This window comes from Notechis scutatus, chromosome 1, assembly GCF_049901735.1.
Source record: "Notechis scutatus isolate UNSWTSFEM ecotype Mainland chromosome 1, rNotScu1.2, whole genome shotgun sequence".
NCBI classification, from domain to species: domain Eukaryota; kingdom Metazoa; phylum Chordata; class Lepidosauria; order Squamata; family Elapidae; genus Notechis; species Notechis scutatus.
In genome coordinates this window covers 155,228,072-155,246,166 of record NC_142009.1, presented here as the reverse complement: position 1 = coordinate 155,246,166, position 18,095 = coordinate 155,228,072, and the positions used below count along the sequence as shown (strand labels likewise).

General features: G+C 40.3%; 1 protein-coding gene across 6 annotated transcripts in view; it reads left to right on the top strand.

Annotated features, from left to right (window-relative positions):
* Positions 1–1,292, top strand: part of AFTPH (aftiphilin) — a 42,015-nt gene extending 40,723 nt beyond the window's left edge. For all 6 annotated transcript variants that reach the window (XM_026668445.2, XM_087949114.1, XM_026668446.2 and 3 more), the window contains one exon: positions 146–1,292. In XM_026668445.2, coding sequence (XP_026524230.2) covers positions 146–290 — 145 coding nt within the window. In that variant the 3' untranslated portion in view covers positions 291–1,292. The remainder of the gene's footprint in view (positions 1–145) is intronic.
* The last annotated feature ends 16,803 nt before the right edge of the window (positions 1,293–18,095 follow it).

Here is an 18,095-nt window from a genome sequence, read left to right as displayed (position 1 = left end):
TTTTCCTTGTTGCAATACCAGCAGTGAGCTTTGCCCCACTGAGAGGTGCTGCAAATAGAATTTGTCAATGGAAAGAATTTCTCTGAATAACATTCTTCTGTAACTTAGTCCAATTATATTAAATATTAAATCTTTTTTTTAATAGAAAACCCCCAAAGGAAGAACAACTCAGCGACGAAGCTGCCAAGGTGATTTCTAGCCTTCCTGACTTATCTTTCATGCATGCCAAGGTGTTGATGTTCCCATCTACGTTGACACCTTCAACAGTTTGCCAAGGCAAGGTAGACTAAAAGTGAAGTGGATTGGACAATTTCTATTAATTTTTCCCCTAGCTCTTTTCTGTGACCTACGGATTATCTTGCTTTAATTAAAAATCCAAGTTCAGGTGATTTGTTGGTAAGCAGCACTAGAAAGATATACATAATAATGTATATTTATTTACATACTGGAGCCCTGGATTTATATTAAAAAAATATGTAAATAATTGGGGAGGATTGCACCTTTTTTGAAAACATCCTTTTTTCTGTGTGCTGGGGTGTAAACATTTGTCTTTGTGGAATACACTGGTTGTGTCCTTCTTATAAAACTTTATAAACATTTTTTTTAAATGAAAACACCCAGTTTTTGCTCTTCATAAAATTTTCCACGTTTGTTTATTGTTGTTGTTTTTGTTTGTTTGTTTTGGTCAGAATGAATCACTTAACGTTTAATGAATTTTTTTCCCAAAAAAATGGGTCAGGCCTTTTGTTTTGGGGGGTTGTTTTTTGTGTTTGTTTTAGCAAGGCCCTTTTCATCTAATGAGGCCTTTTCTTAGGGACTTGGTGGTTGATTTTGAATTTTCTGCCTTCTAGTAATATGGCTTAACATTATCTTTTATGAGTTTACTTCGGATTCATTTTAGAAAAGTAATAGATCACTGCCTAGCCATTTGATTGTTGTGATCTTTGTAGTAATCAACATGGTTTGGGATGGAAGGACCAAAACTATCTGAATGTCTTACAATGAAATATACTTGTTACATTTTTTTTGTTGTTGTACCACTATTCTTATGTTTGATTTTGCACAATGTAAATTTGACATAATCATAGGTTGCTATGGTTTAGGCTGTATGTACAGAAAAAAAACTATGGGTTGTAAATGTTTGGGGAAATTCCTATGGAAAAACAGAGAATGCTATGTAGAACAACCTCTAACAAGGTTCATGTGCATGCCTGAGGTCTTTTTGAAATTTCAGTGTACAAATTTCTCTTAGCCTAATCAAAATAAACAAATAAAGTTATATAGTCTGTTAATGCGTGTACTGATGTTCTCTTTATGTTTTCAATATTGTTGAAGGCAGAACTGAAGAATCCTTTTTTCCATACATGAAAAGAAAATGTGTACCTAAATGGCTTCTTACCCCAAAGAAGTAACAAAACATACACTATTATTAATTTAAAAGTCATATACTTTTATTTCCTATTGGTTTGTGGAAAGCTGTTTCCTTCTTCTTGGGATACCTGCCTGTAAAGAACTGGATCTTTTGGGACCTTAGCTACAGTTTCACCTGAGGGCCAAATCTTTCCCATTTTAGTTAGGAAGCTTAAGGATTATCCAGATGTTTAAATTTTCTCTGACGCAGATATACTGAAGAGCTATAGGTAAGTGTATAAAGAGACAGAAAATAGGAAATGCGACCAAAGTATTACATAGCAAAGAGCCAATTTGGTGTATCTCACAAGAAATGGTGGTGTATAGCAAAAGAAAAGTATAAAACAGTCAAACATGCCAAATACTCATATTTTTAAAAAGGGGGTAGTGACCTTGGGCTAATCGATCTCTCAGCCCTAAGGAAGAAGGAAATGGCAAACAATTTCTTTAGAACATTTCCAGGAAAACTGCATGGACTAGCCCAGGCAGTCACCAGGAATCAACACATCACACAAACAAAAATATTACATAGCAATATTCAGTTGAAAACTCTTGACAACATTGTATGACAATGTGTGATAGGATAGGAAAGGAAAAGAATTTCAAGTAAACATTAGAAGGGATTTTACTGAAGGTTATGATCCATTTGACAATGAATGAATTATTTTGGAAAGGGGGCAACTCAATTTTGTTGATCTAGAATAGTACTGTGTAATGCTGTGATAATAGGCCTTCTCAGTCAGTTTGAAGGTTCAGCTAAGTGAGAAAAACTAAAGGGTTTTAGAAATCCCATTCACCTTTGTGCTTGTAAAGTATGGAAATGATGTTCTCTAAGGACCAGACTTCCCTTATTCATAAATGTTGATTTGTCAGACATATTAAAGTTCAAGTAGATAGCTGATACAATATAGTATTCCATTCCTTACTATCCACAAAGGTGGACTCATTATCATCTGATGCTGCGATCAGAGAAAAGAAATGGAAAGCGCCTTAGGCTGCAGATTTTAGCTCAGTGAAAACCAAGAGATCACCACCTCTGCAAACAAGCAGGGACAGCAATTTTAAGAATGTTGTATAATGTTTAACTTTGGATAAAGTTTTTCATGGCTCCAGCACCTAAAAATTCTCACATCTCAGTGGATTAATTTTTTTTAAACCTTAGTTTTACATGATTTGATTTGATTAATTTCAGGATAGTAGATGAGATAAAATAGTGAGCATGCAGAACAGAGACAGCAACAACTTAAAATCAGTGAGCTAATCAGCAATCACGAAGAGTTATGGGATGCAGAGTAACTTGGAAGCTGATTGGGTTGGATTAAGCATACCATGAAGTGTGGAAACAGCAGAAAACTTTGCCAATTTTCAAAAGTGCTGAAATATGATCTGATAGATAGTTAAGGTAAAGGTTCCCCTTCACATGTATGCTAGTTGTTTCCAGTTCTAGGGGGCAGTGCTCATCTCCATTTCTAAGCCAAAGAGTCATGGCTGTCTGAAGATGTCTCCATGGTCATGTGGCCAGCATGACCAAATGCCAAAGGCGCAGGGAGCTCTGTTACCTTCCCATCAAAGTGGTCCCTATTTTTCTACTTGCATTTTTACGTGCTTTCAAACTGCTAGGTTGTCAGAAGTTGGGACAAGTAACGGATGCTCACTCCGTTACGTGGCGCTAGGGATTCGAACCGCTGAACTGCCAATTTTCTGATTGACAAGTTCAGCATCTTAGCCATTGAGCCACCGCATCCCTTGATACATAGAACTGATCAAATATACCTGCCATATTCATTAGAGTAAAAATAAAGTACCAGCATAGGAAACTTCAAAGAATTTGATTCATAAAGGATATATATATATATATTATATATATATATTCTTAAGTTTTCGCGGGTACTTACATGTATGGCCTTCGGCTTTGTTCAGGTATTTTCCCACGTCATTATAGTTGTTCTTTTAAAGTTGTAGCAACGTTTCAGCAGAATCTCATCTGCCATCATCAGGCTTCTGTATTGTGTCCGTCTGTGAGTCAGACTTTTACAGTGGTTTCAGATTTAAATTTGGGGCAGCCTATTGCTGTGCCAGAATGGTTTTTTCTTCATCCTGATTGGTTGGGAGTCTTGGTCTGTGTTTATTGGTCTCGGAGTTTGCTGTGTTCTGCTTGGTTGGTGTCTCTAATATCTTCTGTCTGTTTTTTGGCTCTTTTTGTATCTTGATTGGCTGGCAGCATTGTGTTACTTTATTGGAGGCCTTTAGTGCAGCTTGGCTTCGGGTAAATGGACGGCTATCATTAGTTAGGAAGCTGATTGACAGCCTGGTGGAATCATCTCTTCTATTCATGCTATTCAGATGATTCCACCAGGCTGTCAATCATTTGGAAGCCTGCACTCACAAACAAAAAAATCTCCACACCACAAGCCAGGCAAACACCTGGGCACAAACAGATCCCCCCTGATACCTCCAGCTCAAACACACCCCAACCAGGCACCCAGATGAAACCCAGCTTCCTAACTAATGATAGCCGTCCATTTACCCGAAGCCAAGCTGCACTAAAGGCCTCCAATAAAGTAACACAATGCTGCCAGCCAATCAAGATACAAAAAGAGCCAAAAAACAGACAGAAGATATTAGAGACACCAATCAAGCAGAACACAGCAAACTCCGAGACCAATAAACACAGACCAAGACTCCCAACCAATCAGGATGAAGAAAAAACCATTCTGGCACAGCAATAGGCTGCCCCAAATTTAAATCTGAAACCACTGCAAAAGTCTGACTCACAGACGGACACAATACAGAAGCCTGATGATGGCAGATGAGATTCTGCTGAAACGTTGCTACAACTTTAAAAGAACAACTACAATGATGTGGGAAAATACCCGAACAAAGCCGAAGGCCATCGATGGCAAAAGGTTAAAACAGGCAAATATGAAGGCTGCTTACTGGCTGATTTGCAGTGAAATGGTTCTATATGGGTGCAAAACCTCCAAGTATTCCTGAGGCTAAATAATTGGAACTTGAGTCATATCCTATATCCCAAACATATCTGAAAATAGCTTTGGTTTATAAATCCTAATAAAATTAAAAATTCAAGGAAGAATCTCTATGATTGAAGATTTTTTAAAAAAATCTAGCCTAAACCTTATTGATACAATTGATTTGATTGCATTGTCCAATGTGAAAGTTAAGGCAACAAACTGGGTAACAGATATGTCAAGACAGCTGTGTGTTGATGCCAGGTTTGAAAAGGCACTGAAACAGTCCAGAAATCCTATATATAAATTTAAGTCAAAATCATTGTTTACTGATTAGGATCTTGCAAACAATTGGCTGTGAAGAGTAAGCCATTTAGCCTCAAAGTAAGAATGAATGAAACTTTCAGAAATATCCACCTTGGACTACAGGAGAGGATTTGGTTGCAGGTTTTTTCTGCAAGTGCTTCTGCACCTGAGTAAGCTTTTTTGAAGTGAGCATTTGCTTATTATTTGCCATGAAAACATTTCAGGAAATTGTAGTAAAGCTCTGCAAACCTAAGTAACATTTTGCATGACATTGTTAACTGATAATATTGGAAGATAATTTCAGCAGAGGTGAAATGCTTACATTATTTCCCTTCCTTTCCACTTGGAACAGCCTTCTGCATGGTAACCGCAGCTGCTTTTGTTGCCATGGCCTAAAATACCATTTTTTTTTGAGCGGGGACAGCACTATAGCTGCAGGAAAGAGCTAGATGGCTATTGTTTCAGAATGGAAGTTGAGAGTTAACTCAAGATTCAAAGCTAGTTGGATAAGCTATTGAAGGATGGGGTTAGTAGGCTGGAGTGGAAATGCAAGCGCGGTTGTTGTCTTTAGACAATTGCCTTTGGGGGCAGCTGCCCAATTTCTCTCAATGTGCACGGCTTGGTAGCTGAGGCTTCTTGGATAACTTATTGTAGTGTGGCTTGCCATTCTTGGTCTAAAATTGTCCATAAAGGACTCCTCTCCATTAAATTATTAATTTGTACAGCTCCCCTCTTATTAACCTTCCCCCTACAACTCTTTTCTTGTCTAAATTGCCTTTTTTTTTTTTAAGAAAAAAAAATGCTTGGGATTCCTTTTTGGCTTCCTTGTATAGAGGGGCTCTGCATCACATCTGTCCTGCAGTTGTTATAACCTTGACTTGTACATAGTATATGTTGCACCAAGCCTTCTGTTGTTAAGATGTTACTGACCCTGAGCCTATTGCAAAATTTTCAGAGCTGCCCACTTCTAGGAATGCCGTTTGCTAAGCAAGAGTCCCTCTTCTGTAATCCCTACCACAGACAAAAATGTGGTGGAAAATTCTTTTTTTCCCCACCCTTTCTGATATGGACAAAACCAAGGACTCAGGCAAAAGGTACTCTTCATATCACTAGCATTTCATAATCATTCAAGCTACACGTGATAGTTCTGCATCTGTTTTCAGAAGGAGATCACGTTAACTGGATGGAAAGGGAAATGAGAAGCAGCAGGAAGGACAAAACACCACCAGGAAAGAAAAAATCCATTATATGCCTCTAATGACCTTCCAGAACAGGCAAAATCTAACTGTAACTCTGCCATGCCAGCCATATGTGAGTGTTTCTCCTCGTCCATATTAAATCAGTTTTCTGGTTCACTCACAGTTTTATTTGTTTTCTAGAAAGCACATGGGCAGGGCTACTAGGTCAGGGCTGCAAAAGTCCAAATGGCCACTAGATGGTAGCAAGGGATTACAGAACTCTAACTCTTCCTAGCCTAGCCACATTTGGGTAGTTGCAGTGCAGATCTGATCAATGCGAGTATGGATTGTTCTGCACTATGTCTAGACTACAGACTTAGTCTGGATTATGCTGTTGTGCATATGTAAATGGAAAAATATTCATTTGTGTATTACAAACAGGCATATGGCTGGGTGCCCAGTAATCACTACAATGATATTTGAATTTGAATATTACTGCAATGTGTGTACATCTCCAGCTATGGCAGGGTAGAGGACACATTTGTGCCAAACATCGTGGAACAATTACATTATCAAGCAAGATAATTCTTAAATTCCTAACTCTAAACAGAATCTAACTTGTTTTAACATTTTTTTAAAAATATATTTTTTCCCTTTTGTAAAAAAGAGGGATAGGAAAAAAGTCTGCTGACATGGCTAGTAACTTTTGGGGAGCAGGGCCATTGAGAGCATTACTGAGAGCTATTTCTACCCTCACAAGGTAATTTTGTGGCACAAATTTCTTTGTATCAGGTGATATTGATCTGAACTGCCCTTGAATAACTTTGAGGTGCCAATGGAAAGCTGATTAGAGTGTATAAATGAATAGACTTTCCCCAAGGGCAGCAATAATTACATTTAAAACACATGTCGGATTATTTGCTGAGTAATCTGGGATTTTTTTTTTCTTTTTGAGGATTCTGAACCGGTGCACCCTCAAAAGCTTCTGTACGACTGACCCTCTTGGTACAGAATAACTTCATCTCAGAAACCTTATATCTTTAATTCAACATGTTGATCAAAGAATTCAAAGAGCTGCCGTATATGATACAAAATACTTGAAAAGCAGAATATTTATTGTCATTTTCATCAATATACAAAATACAGACGATGCTACTGCATCTCTTAATTTGGGTATAATAACATTTCACCGTTGTTTGACATATACACTGGGGGATAAATTAGTCAAGCAGTGGAACCTATTATATATTTATCCTTTTATAGCCTTAAACACTGTAAGATGATTTTCACAATAAAGGAATGAATGGAAGAAGCAATACATTTGCTATTTATTCTTTTTTTTTTTAAGCAAATGAACAGTTGCAAAATATATTCATAAATGGTTACTGCTTATCCAACCTAGCATGGTTTTAACTAGTAACTGGTCTCCACTGGGGATTTACATTATTGCTGCCTTTGCTAATAGAAATAGACATATGGCTCTGTTCAACTGTATTAGACTCTTGTTTATTTTTATTTATTCTCCACTCTGCCTCACTTATTTTTCACAGATTTGTCTATTCCTTCTATCCTCTTTCAATTGTTTTGTGCTTCTATCACTAATGTTTGGTTCCCTAGAAGCTAAATAATTAAAACAATATTATGTTCTTGGCACTTAAGAACATTACTATAGTTAGATACCATTGCCTGAGTGAATTGCTCTGTTTGTTTCTCCATTTATCCTATAGCTGAACCATGACACTTCTTTCTCTCTCATCCTCCTTTAAATGCTGTGCAAAACCACTCTTGGGACAAATGGAGATGGATGGGAAACCATCCACCTGATATGGAAATGGGTCGAGCTTTAGCCCCCCAAATAGTAATTAACTCAGTTCATTGCCAATCCAATCCAGACAGCTCTTCAAAGCCCACAAGAAAATAAGCCAGATATTTCTCCCCAATATAATCAGGGCTGTCTTCAGAGGGCTGCCTCTGAGAAACATGGCCTCGGGAAGTAAAAAGCCATCCTGTTGTTTGGTTAATCCCATGGATCTTCATGGGTGGGATTATGTCTCATTTCCCTAATTTCTGAGGATAGTTTGCCAATGTAGCTCTGTAAGCAAATCGAAGAAGAGCCTTCACTGTTTCTTTGCCAGGACATCCTTTGAAGAACTGGCCCATGCAAAAAATCAGCCATAGGAAGGAAGTGATTTCCATCCCAGCCCCATTCAATCATAGCATCTCTCAAGGATCCCAAATTGGGGTAGGCTGAGATTGACAGGTTTTCTGATTTTCAAGTTAATTAAGGCTCCTGGTTTTCAAGTTAATTTATCAGTTCTGGGAGGGGGGAGGGGCTTGGTGTGATTAAACAAGAAATCTGCATGCTTAGAAAACAATTGCCCTAAGCCTTCACTTATTAAAATAAATGTAAATGACCTACTTACAAGGGGCACACTTAAGTATATTGGTTATTCTTGAACCTGGGACCCTGATTTTAATTCCTTAGCTTAACATGTGGAATGGCAGCTATGCAACAGTCTTTCCCAAAACAACAACTCTGCTGATGTGTCTCTGCTCATGTCTTTTGAACTGTCATCATGGTCTGACTCAGAGATGCGTGATTTGGCTGGCTGGTGTAGACGCCTTGATATTCATTTCCTGTTACCTTTTCCCTTTCCTTGGAGTGGGAGGAGAGGCTCTCTTTAGTGCAAAACCCCATGGCCCCTAGGGGGCAGCAAAGAGGGGTTTCTATTCATGGCCATCTGCAGTGCAGATCCGGGAAGCCTTCCTCATGGCAGGCGAGGTGATTGACAGGAGTGTCCATCTGCTCACCTAAGGAGATTGAGCCTCCAAGCTATGCCGTATATGGCCAGCATACCTTGAAACAGGTGCCGTCATAAAGTGGCTTGGGCTGCTGCTTTGCAGGATGGGATTGTGTTACAGTGCTGGCAAGGCTGTCTTCAGTCCAAATGACTGATTATCACAGGAAATAAATTACCTCTTTGCTCTGCTTAAATTGAAGCAGTTTAGAAAATAGGAAGAGGGAGGAAAGGAGGGAGGGAGGGAGGGAGGAGCAACCCAACTGCAAATGTGGTGCTGCCGGCTGCTGTCGTGAAGATAGCAGGTTTAAAGCGGCCCTGCTGAGTGAAGTCTGGAGCCGTGTCCAAGCCAACCAGCCGTCCTGTCATCGAGCACTTCAGCAGCCCACTTTCCCTCCTCTAGTTTTTCTGCCTTTCTTCTCCTCTCTCTCTTTATGCATCTGGAGCTCTGTGCCCCTCCCTACCCCTGCCGTCCTTTTTGGCTGAGGGAAAGGAAAGGCTGGAGTTTGTTTTCAATGTGGGGGGGGGAGTTGCGCCTTGTGGAACAGTTTTTTTCCTTTGAGTGAGAGTTCATTTCTGCCCTCCCATCATCTGATGGCTTGCCAGAGCCCTGGATATGTTCGCGAGGAAGTGAGACACGCTCCTGCTGTTGGCATCAGGGCAGCTTCTGAAGTAGAAGCTGTTAAGAATTTGGTAAGCTACTGCCAACACTTGGAATGAAGCAAAGGGCTAGTATTAGGACAGGAAAAGAGAAACCTTAATTATGACTTTGACTCTGCTAGATTTGAAAGCTGTCAGCTTTGCGAGGTGGACTAGTCTGGAAACATTAGCTAGATGAGCTAATTCTACTTTATTGTAAGGTTATATTTTACTTGTTTATTTTACTTGCTTGCCACCCATCACACCGCGAGGTGACTCTGGGTGGCTTACAATGTTAAAAGCAGTAAAAACCGTAATAATTTTATTTATTTATTTATTTATTTATTTATTTATATATATATATCTAATAACAAAAATGCAAATTATGATTAAAAGATTAACAGTTTGAAAGTATATTCCCCACCTCTATCCCTTTTATAAGCCAAGAAATTAGGAAGCCCCTTGCCCTGCTCACCTTCCTGCTGCAGGCTAAGTTGCATTTTATCTGCCCATCCTCTTAGCTGCGTCTCTTCGACCTGTCTCCCTGTCATTCCAACATACCATGCATGTATGATATTCTTGGAAAAGCCAGTTTGTGTGTTACAACATATAGTATATGCTGCTTGTAGGGTATTTGGTAGTAGCTCCTATCCTGAGAAACATCCTACGGTACACTAAGCCCCAATGTTGCCATCCCATAGGTATTTTTTTAAGATGTCATTTTAATTTTCCTAGTAATTTTAATAGTACAGATGAGCCCACCAGGTCTGATAGAGAGCGTCATGCTCCAGGTCTCTTCCGTTAAATACTGCCAATTACTGATGATAGCAGCCCCTGCCCTGTGAAACCCACTTCCCCTTAGATTGGCAGGTCCCCAACTTTCTAGCTTACTGAAAAGACCTAAAGACTTTGCTATTCTCATCAGCACTCAGGGGTTGTAAGGCTGGAGCTCAATAAAGTTGTGGATGTGTGTGGGAGATTTTGCTTTTGGGGGGCACCAGTGTGGAATATTTGTGTTGGATTTTATGGGTTTTTTTTTCCTGTTTTGGTTATTATTTGTAAGCCATCTGGGTTTACGATGCATAAAATGGGCAACTATATAAATTTAAAAAATAAATATATTTAAAAACTCCTCTCAACTTTATTACAAAATGTTTTGGGGGCTCGCTAATGAGACATAGTAAGCAGGTACTTTAAAAAATAAAAATAGGGTTGTACGATCCTTCAGTTTCAGTGAAAACATGCATTGAGTCGAAGGAGTTGCGCTTTGAAGCCATTTTTGCCTTCAAATCCTGAATCTCACTCAGAAAATACAATGCCTTGAATTCAGCTGAAATTATGGAATATGCATCTCTCTTCTCCCATTCAAGGCTACCCAAAGAGAGCAAGTCTACATCCAGAAAAACAAAGTTACATTTCCGTTGAGTTCAAAAAGAGGGAGTTTTGTTTGTGACCAAACATCAGTAATTTGATGTAGACTGGGATTAAAATCACATGTATTTCAGTTTAAATTTACAGCAATATACAAAGATATACAATATACAATATACAATATATAAATATATACAATATACAATATACAATATATAAAGAGTTTCAGGTGAAACATAAACGTGGGCAATATGGAAAAACTAAGCAGGAGCAAGCTGTTTCGTTTATTTAATTTACTGATCACATTTTAAAACCACCCATCTCTCTCACAGAGGGACTCTGGGAGGTGTACAATAAGATGTTCATGCTGGCTTGAGAAACACTGGGAATTCCCAAAGTATTAGGCTAGACCTGTATTAGCTTTTTTAGGCTTTATATTTTAGACACTGTCTTGATAAGAATGTTGTTCATGGTTTTCTCTACTTTGCTTATTTATGGCTATTTGAAAGATTTGCATTTCAGTCAAGGCAGTTGGATGTGAGGGCTGGTTGTTGACGATCTCACAAAGTTGCTTTACTCTGCCCAAAGGTAAAGATTAGTCTTTTGCCTCGGGCCATGAGATGGTCCTTTGCAGAACAAAGGAATGCCAAATACCGTGTTTCCACGAAAATAAGACTTATCCCGAAAATAAGCCTTACCTTGATTTTTATACGTGTGCCCAATATAAGCCCTACACCCCCACAACAATGAGCCTTAGTTAAGACCCTGCCCATTCTGGGGTGGTGCACAGGGTGGGGTGAGGCCAGTGATGCATTTCAAAAATTGTTACCACTGGTTCAGTGGGTGTGGCTTGGGTGTGCTTTGCACGCACGCATGCAACGCGCACTTTGCAGGTGCAGAGTTTCACTTACTTCCTGAAATCCTGCACTCTTTCATTTCAGCAGCTGCCACGTGGCAATTGCTGTGCCGCGCAAAGCAGCTGCACTTCAAAAGCAGGACATAAAGGTTAGTATGGGAGATCGGGAGGGTGGGTGGGCCCAACACAGAGCGTCAGAGAGAACCGGTTCGTTCTCCGCTGCCGAACCGGGCTGAACCGGTAGAATGCCACCACTGGGTGAGGCACACTGGTAAAAATTAAGCTAGGATGGGGATGGAGGTGCAGCTGCCCTACTACTTACCTTTGGACAGTTGCAGTTTCCTGAAGACCTCTGATGGAGAAATAGAGGCTGGGGGTGATGTGCACAAGCAGCAGCAAGCAGCCACAAAAGAAGTGGTTTGGCAGTGGGCTCCTGCTAGGCCAGGGATGTTGGTGCCGGTGCCGAGAGGTGAGTCAATGGAAGACATCCCCCGAAAATAACACCTGGTGCCTTTTTTTGGTGGAGATTAGATAGATAGATAGATAGATAGATAGATAGATAGATAGATAGATAGATAGATAGATGATAGATAGATGATAGAGATAGATAGATAGATAGATAGATAGATAGATAGATAGATGATAGATAGATAGATAGATAGATAGATAGATAGATAGATAGATAGATAGATGATAGATAGATGATAGAGATAGATAGATAGATAGATAGATAGATAGATAGATAGATAGATAGATAGATAGATAGATAGATAGATAGAAGACTGGGTCTTATTTTTGGGGAAACACGGTAAAAGAATATACTGTTTGTTTTGGTAGTGATGCTAAAGACTATATCAGAAGAATAGTAGTTAAAAAAGGAAGGGCTCATCCCTGCATCCCCAAAAGATGGCTGTCCAGCTTCTTAATCATATGCAGTCAAAGGGAATTCACCATTTCCTCTTGCAACTGCTCTCACTATGAGGATATTTTTCTTCAGGTTCCGTAGAAGCGGCCCTACAGTAACTTCTGACGCCTTGCATTTTGGAAGGACTGCAAATAGATTTTGGTATTCTTTTCTGTGACGTTCCTTCGGGTTCTTGAAAAGTCCAGCCATGTTCTCAAGGTTAAACAAACCCGTATGCACAAGTCTCTTTCTCACTGAATGACACCTGCCCATCCTTTGATTGATTAAAAGCCACAGTAAGTAAAATTGGAGCTTCCATTACCAAGCCCCATCCTGATTTAACTTCAGGTTCACTGTCAAATGGGGCTCCCTCAGTTTTGTATTCATGATGAGTAAAATAGCTCTTCTGGATTGTTGCCTTCCCTTCTGCATATAACCAGTCTGTGGGAAAGCTGCCAATCATGGCGCAGCAACAGAAATGGGGAAGTTTGGCTGTGGACTCTGTCACTTCTAGGGTCTTTCCTGTGTCCTTCCTCTAACACCACACTCAAGTGGTGACTCAAGTGCAATGAAGTTTGAAGACAAGATCAAAATCACGAGATCTGAGTCATAAGAGGCACTTTTACTGAGATTGCTATCTACCGTTCTTACATGAAGTGCCACTTCATGTAGATAACAAGTCCATATTATTCTTCCATGCTGGGCTTTGCTTTTGTAACTCTAGGCTTGGTCCCATCTCTACATTGTTCCAAGCATTTGTGATTTGCAGGGAGTAAGTAAGAGCCACAGTGTAAGCACCCACACAGGACGGCCAAGCAAATGGCCTATTGGCATTGCATAATTCTGATAGGCCCATGCTACATCTAGTGCTTCTGGGAAGCAACAGCAGAATAGCACAGGGACTGAGAAGGGAGCACGCCCATATTAGAAGTGCCACTCTTTGTCACTTGACTTTGCCTCCCATAGAACAGATTTTACACATTTCGAGGCAGTACTTGGAAGTATCAAAATAAGAAGGAAAATTTCATTACTGACGACATACAGCTTAAGGCATCTTACGTATGCTGGAGGCTAGACGAAGGCAGTGTCATAGCAGAAAAAAAAAAGATGTTGCTAAGGTTTGTTTTTACAATAGCTAAGTACAAAGGGGAACCCAGCCTTGAATCTTACCGTAAAACATTTTGTAATCTGTCAATAATAATGGAAATTAAAATGGCAGTAGCAGACATGCCACCCTGCTGATTCCTATTTAGCCTAGTGGTGGGATTCAAATTTTTTTTTACTACCGGTTCTATGAGCGTGGCTTGTTTGGTGGGCGTGGCTTGGTGGTCATGTGACTGGGTAGGCGTGGCCAACTCGTCAAGGTGATGTGGCACCTTGCGAGTGATGTCAAGTTGGCCACGCCCATTCAGTCACATGACCGATGCTGCAGAGACAGGGTGATTTCCTACGTACCTTCCCTCCCCTCCGCCCTTGGGCTGACAAAAAAAAAGCCCAACTAAAGATCGCGACTGCCTGCCGAGTCTGCCTGCTCTCCTCCTTCTAAGCCTGTTTGTTCTGTATGGCCGAGGAGGAGGAGAGCAGCTGGCCGGTTGGGAGACGCTTCTTCCACTGTGAAACAGGCGGCTGGAGGTGACTCTTTTTTGGTCTCCAACCGCCTCTTTCGGGGCAAGAAACCTCCCCCAACCGGCTGGCTGCTCTCCTCCTTCTCTGCCTGTTTGTTCTGTATGGCCAAGGAGGAGGAGGAGAGCAGCTGGCTGGTTGGGGGAGGCTTCTTGCCCTGCGAAAGAGGTGGCTGGAGACCGAAAAAGAGTCACCTCCAGCCACCCCTTTTTCAGTGCAAGAACCCTGTAGCTGCCGCTCCGCTTCTTCGATGGGCCGGTGCATGTTGTGCCTTTTTTGGTGGGGTTGGAGAACAAGTGGCAGTTGCAGGCTTCTTGCAGTGAAAATTACTGACCTCCAGCTCCACTCCGCTTCTCCAAGGTCTGGCTCCACCCTGTTCTATGCACTGGCTGCTTGGACTTGCTGGGCCTGGCACATAGAACAGGGCGTGCTTTTTTGGATGGGGCTGGACTTCAGCCCCACTGAAAAAAAGCATGCAGCAGCTGCAGGCATCTCATGACAAGGGGGGCAAGAAACCCTGGGACATCTGCCCACCCACTTGCTAGCTGGCCAGGCCAGGCCAGCTGGATGAGGTGTGTCCGAGGAGGAAAAAAGTGTGCTCCGAGAGGGTGGGCAGGCGGACGGATGTCCCGTGGCTGCTGCACATGCGCACTGTGTGTGTAGTGGATGCACACGCAGTACGCATGTGCAGCAGCCACAGGACATCTGCCCGAGCTGCTTCGCATCCGCCATGTGGTAGGCAAAGCTAGTAGAGCAACCTGGGCAAGTGAGTAACCGGGCGACCAGATTGGGGGCATGGCCAGCCAGGGGTCACCACCAGTTCAGCAACCCACGCCAAACCACCATTACCAGTTCACCCAAACCGGTGCGAACCGGTTGAATACTACCTCTGATTTAGCCTATGATCAACTATTGTTGCAAAGTCAGTTAATATTAGCTTCCACTCCCTGTGGCCTTGATATCTTTTTCTTAAGAGAAGAATTTGCATTTTTCTCTATTCAATTCTGTACTATTTTATGCCCATTTCTAAAGGCAATTCTGAATGTTTTTTCTTCTTTCTAGACATTTTCTCTCCCAATCAATTTTGTGTAACACCTCTATTCTTCCAAGTCCTTAATAAAAACGTTCAAGAGTGGGTCTAGAAATAAACCCCATGGCACCCCATAACAGTTCCTGCCAGTTTAATAAGGAATCATTCATGAGCATTCTTAAAATATGATTTTCAAGCCATCTGCAAATTTCCTTAATAAACATATAATCCGACCCATACATCAAAAGTTGATCAATCGGAATGTTCTGAAGCATGGATACATATATAAATACTTATCATGTTCTTCCTTTTCAGAGTGAGACTATTATGGAGAATGCAGAAAAGGAATAACAGGTAATAAATCAAAAAACTAAGAGGTGCGAAACAAGAAAACAGAAAGGAACTATAACATCATTAACTTACACCACTTAATTCACTTAATCTTCCCATTTAGGCAACCATCTTTGTTTCCACAATACCTTACATTGCCTTTGTGAGTGTGGCTCAGTACATTCCATTTATTTTCCAGTTAGTCAGATGCCGACAACAATATGTTGGCTTGCAAAATAATATCTGAAGGAGAGATTGCAACTTGCACAGAACATGCTGAGTATGTTTGGGATACAACTGGGCTTTCAGTGATATACTGGCCAAAATGTATCAGAACTGATAAGCATTGTCCTCATTGTTTGCATTGTGTCACGAGATGCCTAAGGATGGTAACTTGGTCTATACCTTCTCTTAATTTTTATTTATTTATTTATTTACAACTTGTTATATGCTGATCAATCTACTTACTATGGGTTCAAAAGTACAAAATAAAGAATCTATGAATCCTGAACCAGCATAATTTAATTAGGAGATGTTTACCCAGTTATGATCAACTCAGATCAAATGCCTGTTTAAAATGGTCACTTTTTAGAATGTCACAAATGAAGAAGGAGAAAGAAAAACTGACTTTACTGAAAGAGGGGTGGAGAATTTGTGCTTTTCTAGATACGTAATATAAGAAATATTGCAGCCTGTAAAGTCTTCATATAATTATAGACAGTTATAGACAAACTAAAACAAAAGAGAAGGATTGGGTAGGGGAAGTCTATTTGTACAGAAGGGACTGTTGCAGTTTTTCTGAACTTTAGCAATTTTAAGTTGTGTGGACTTCAGCTCCCAGAATTCCCCAGAATGCTAGCTAAGGAATTCTGGGAGTTGAATCCACATAACTGAAAACTGCTAAAATTGAGAAACACAACACAGTACTATAATATTGTTTCTGGAGTTACAGAAATTATCAAAACCTTTTCTTTCTCTCTGCTTATTATAAATGGAGTTAATGGAGAACTATACAAAACTTAAAACGAATCCCAGTCCAGTATTTGTAGAAATCAGCCAAATTTAAGTGATCCTATGCTTGCAGAACCATTCCTGATAAACCTCCAATGCTATCCATCTGAGTCTGCAGATGAATTCTTCCTATAACTACAGAAAGAGACAACTGAACATTGGCGTCCCTTTTCAGTTAATATAAAAGCTCTTCCAGATGGTAACATTAGAAATCAAAAAATAGGGTCAGCAATTCATTTCCTCACTCCTTCCATGGGGCTGCCTGATCTGGATTGCCAGCACTCTTATCCTTGTGTATGTGCATGTATTAAAAGAAGCAGCAGGTCATTTAGAATAGGAAGATATTCTCCAGGACCCAATAAATTCTGCATAACACGAAACAATTGCAGAACCAAAGAGTAATATGAGCAGCTTTAGAGTTCATTTCTGTTTGCATGTAACCGTAGCTACATGGAAGTTTTTCCACAGAATCAAGACGCCAGTAATACCTTGACATTTCTAACTGAAAAGGCACTTTATGTATACATCTCTTCCATAATACTTTTAAGCTGTAAAAAGAATAGCATTCCACAGCAGATGGCAGCACCTAACCAGCTTGACTGGTCTTCAAAAAGGTATGCAAGTTTGGACTGGGTTAAAACTTAGAATGGAGACCACTAAGAAATCTCTACAAACTGGACTGGAAAGTTAAGAACAAAACAAAAACTCTCGGAAGAAGGAGTGTCAGATTAATCCCATGTTGCTACCCCCAAAATTATATGGAAGTGTCCATATAATTAATTGGATGCTTTCCAGAGTTTCCACAGCCCAGCTGAGGCTTGAAGCCAAACAATGATTATTATGCAGCTCGTGTTTTTTAACCATGGTGAAAGATACTCACAATGGTAAGAGGCTTTAGGACGGCTGGGGAAATGGGTCAGCCTGGGTAAGAAATCTGAAGTGGAGCCTTGCTCTAGGCCTGCCATAACCATACTGCTACCAGAGGAGGAGATGATCTTTGCATCATTCTCTTGTTGTGAATTTTTGTCATGCTCTGCCACCCACACTTAGGCCTCGCCTGGTTCCCTCAGGCCAGGAAGCAGTGGGAGGGTGAAACAGCTGCATCCATCTACAGCAAAGGCTTGGGATTAATGAAAAGGGAAGCAAAGCAGGAAGGGAAGGCGAAGGGAGCCCCTAGAGAGGAGAGAAGGGAAGTCTCCCTTGGAATGAGCAACATCAAGATCCAAGAAGCAAGAATTCAGAGCGGATTGCCTCAGCGACAGAACTGAACTGTTTAGAGAGAGCATGGAATCAAGCATCTTTCTGCCCAACAACACTTGAGTGACTGACGTTCAGAAAACTGACAGTAGCTAACAGTTCTTTTTTTTTTTTTTTTTTTTGAAAATTTTATTTGGGTTTTCACAAAAAAAAAAAAAAAGACCATAATACAAATAAAACATCTTTTTTTGAAAATAGCATGGTCCCGGGTTATCACTTCTTCATACAGACACAAATTCAATTTCATGCTCATTTTTGTGTTCTATTCCATATCTTATTACTGCTTTACATTTTCTACATAGTTTTTCCCCTCTTTTAATTTTCTCAACTTTATTTTGATTATCTCATCTCAATTCAAATCATTATATTTATACTTTTGTCTGTCCTGTTTCAATTTCATATTATCTTTTCTC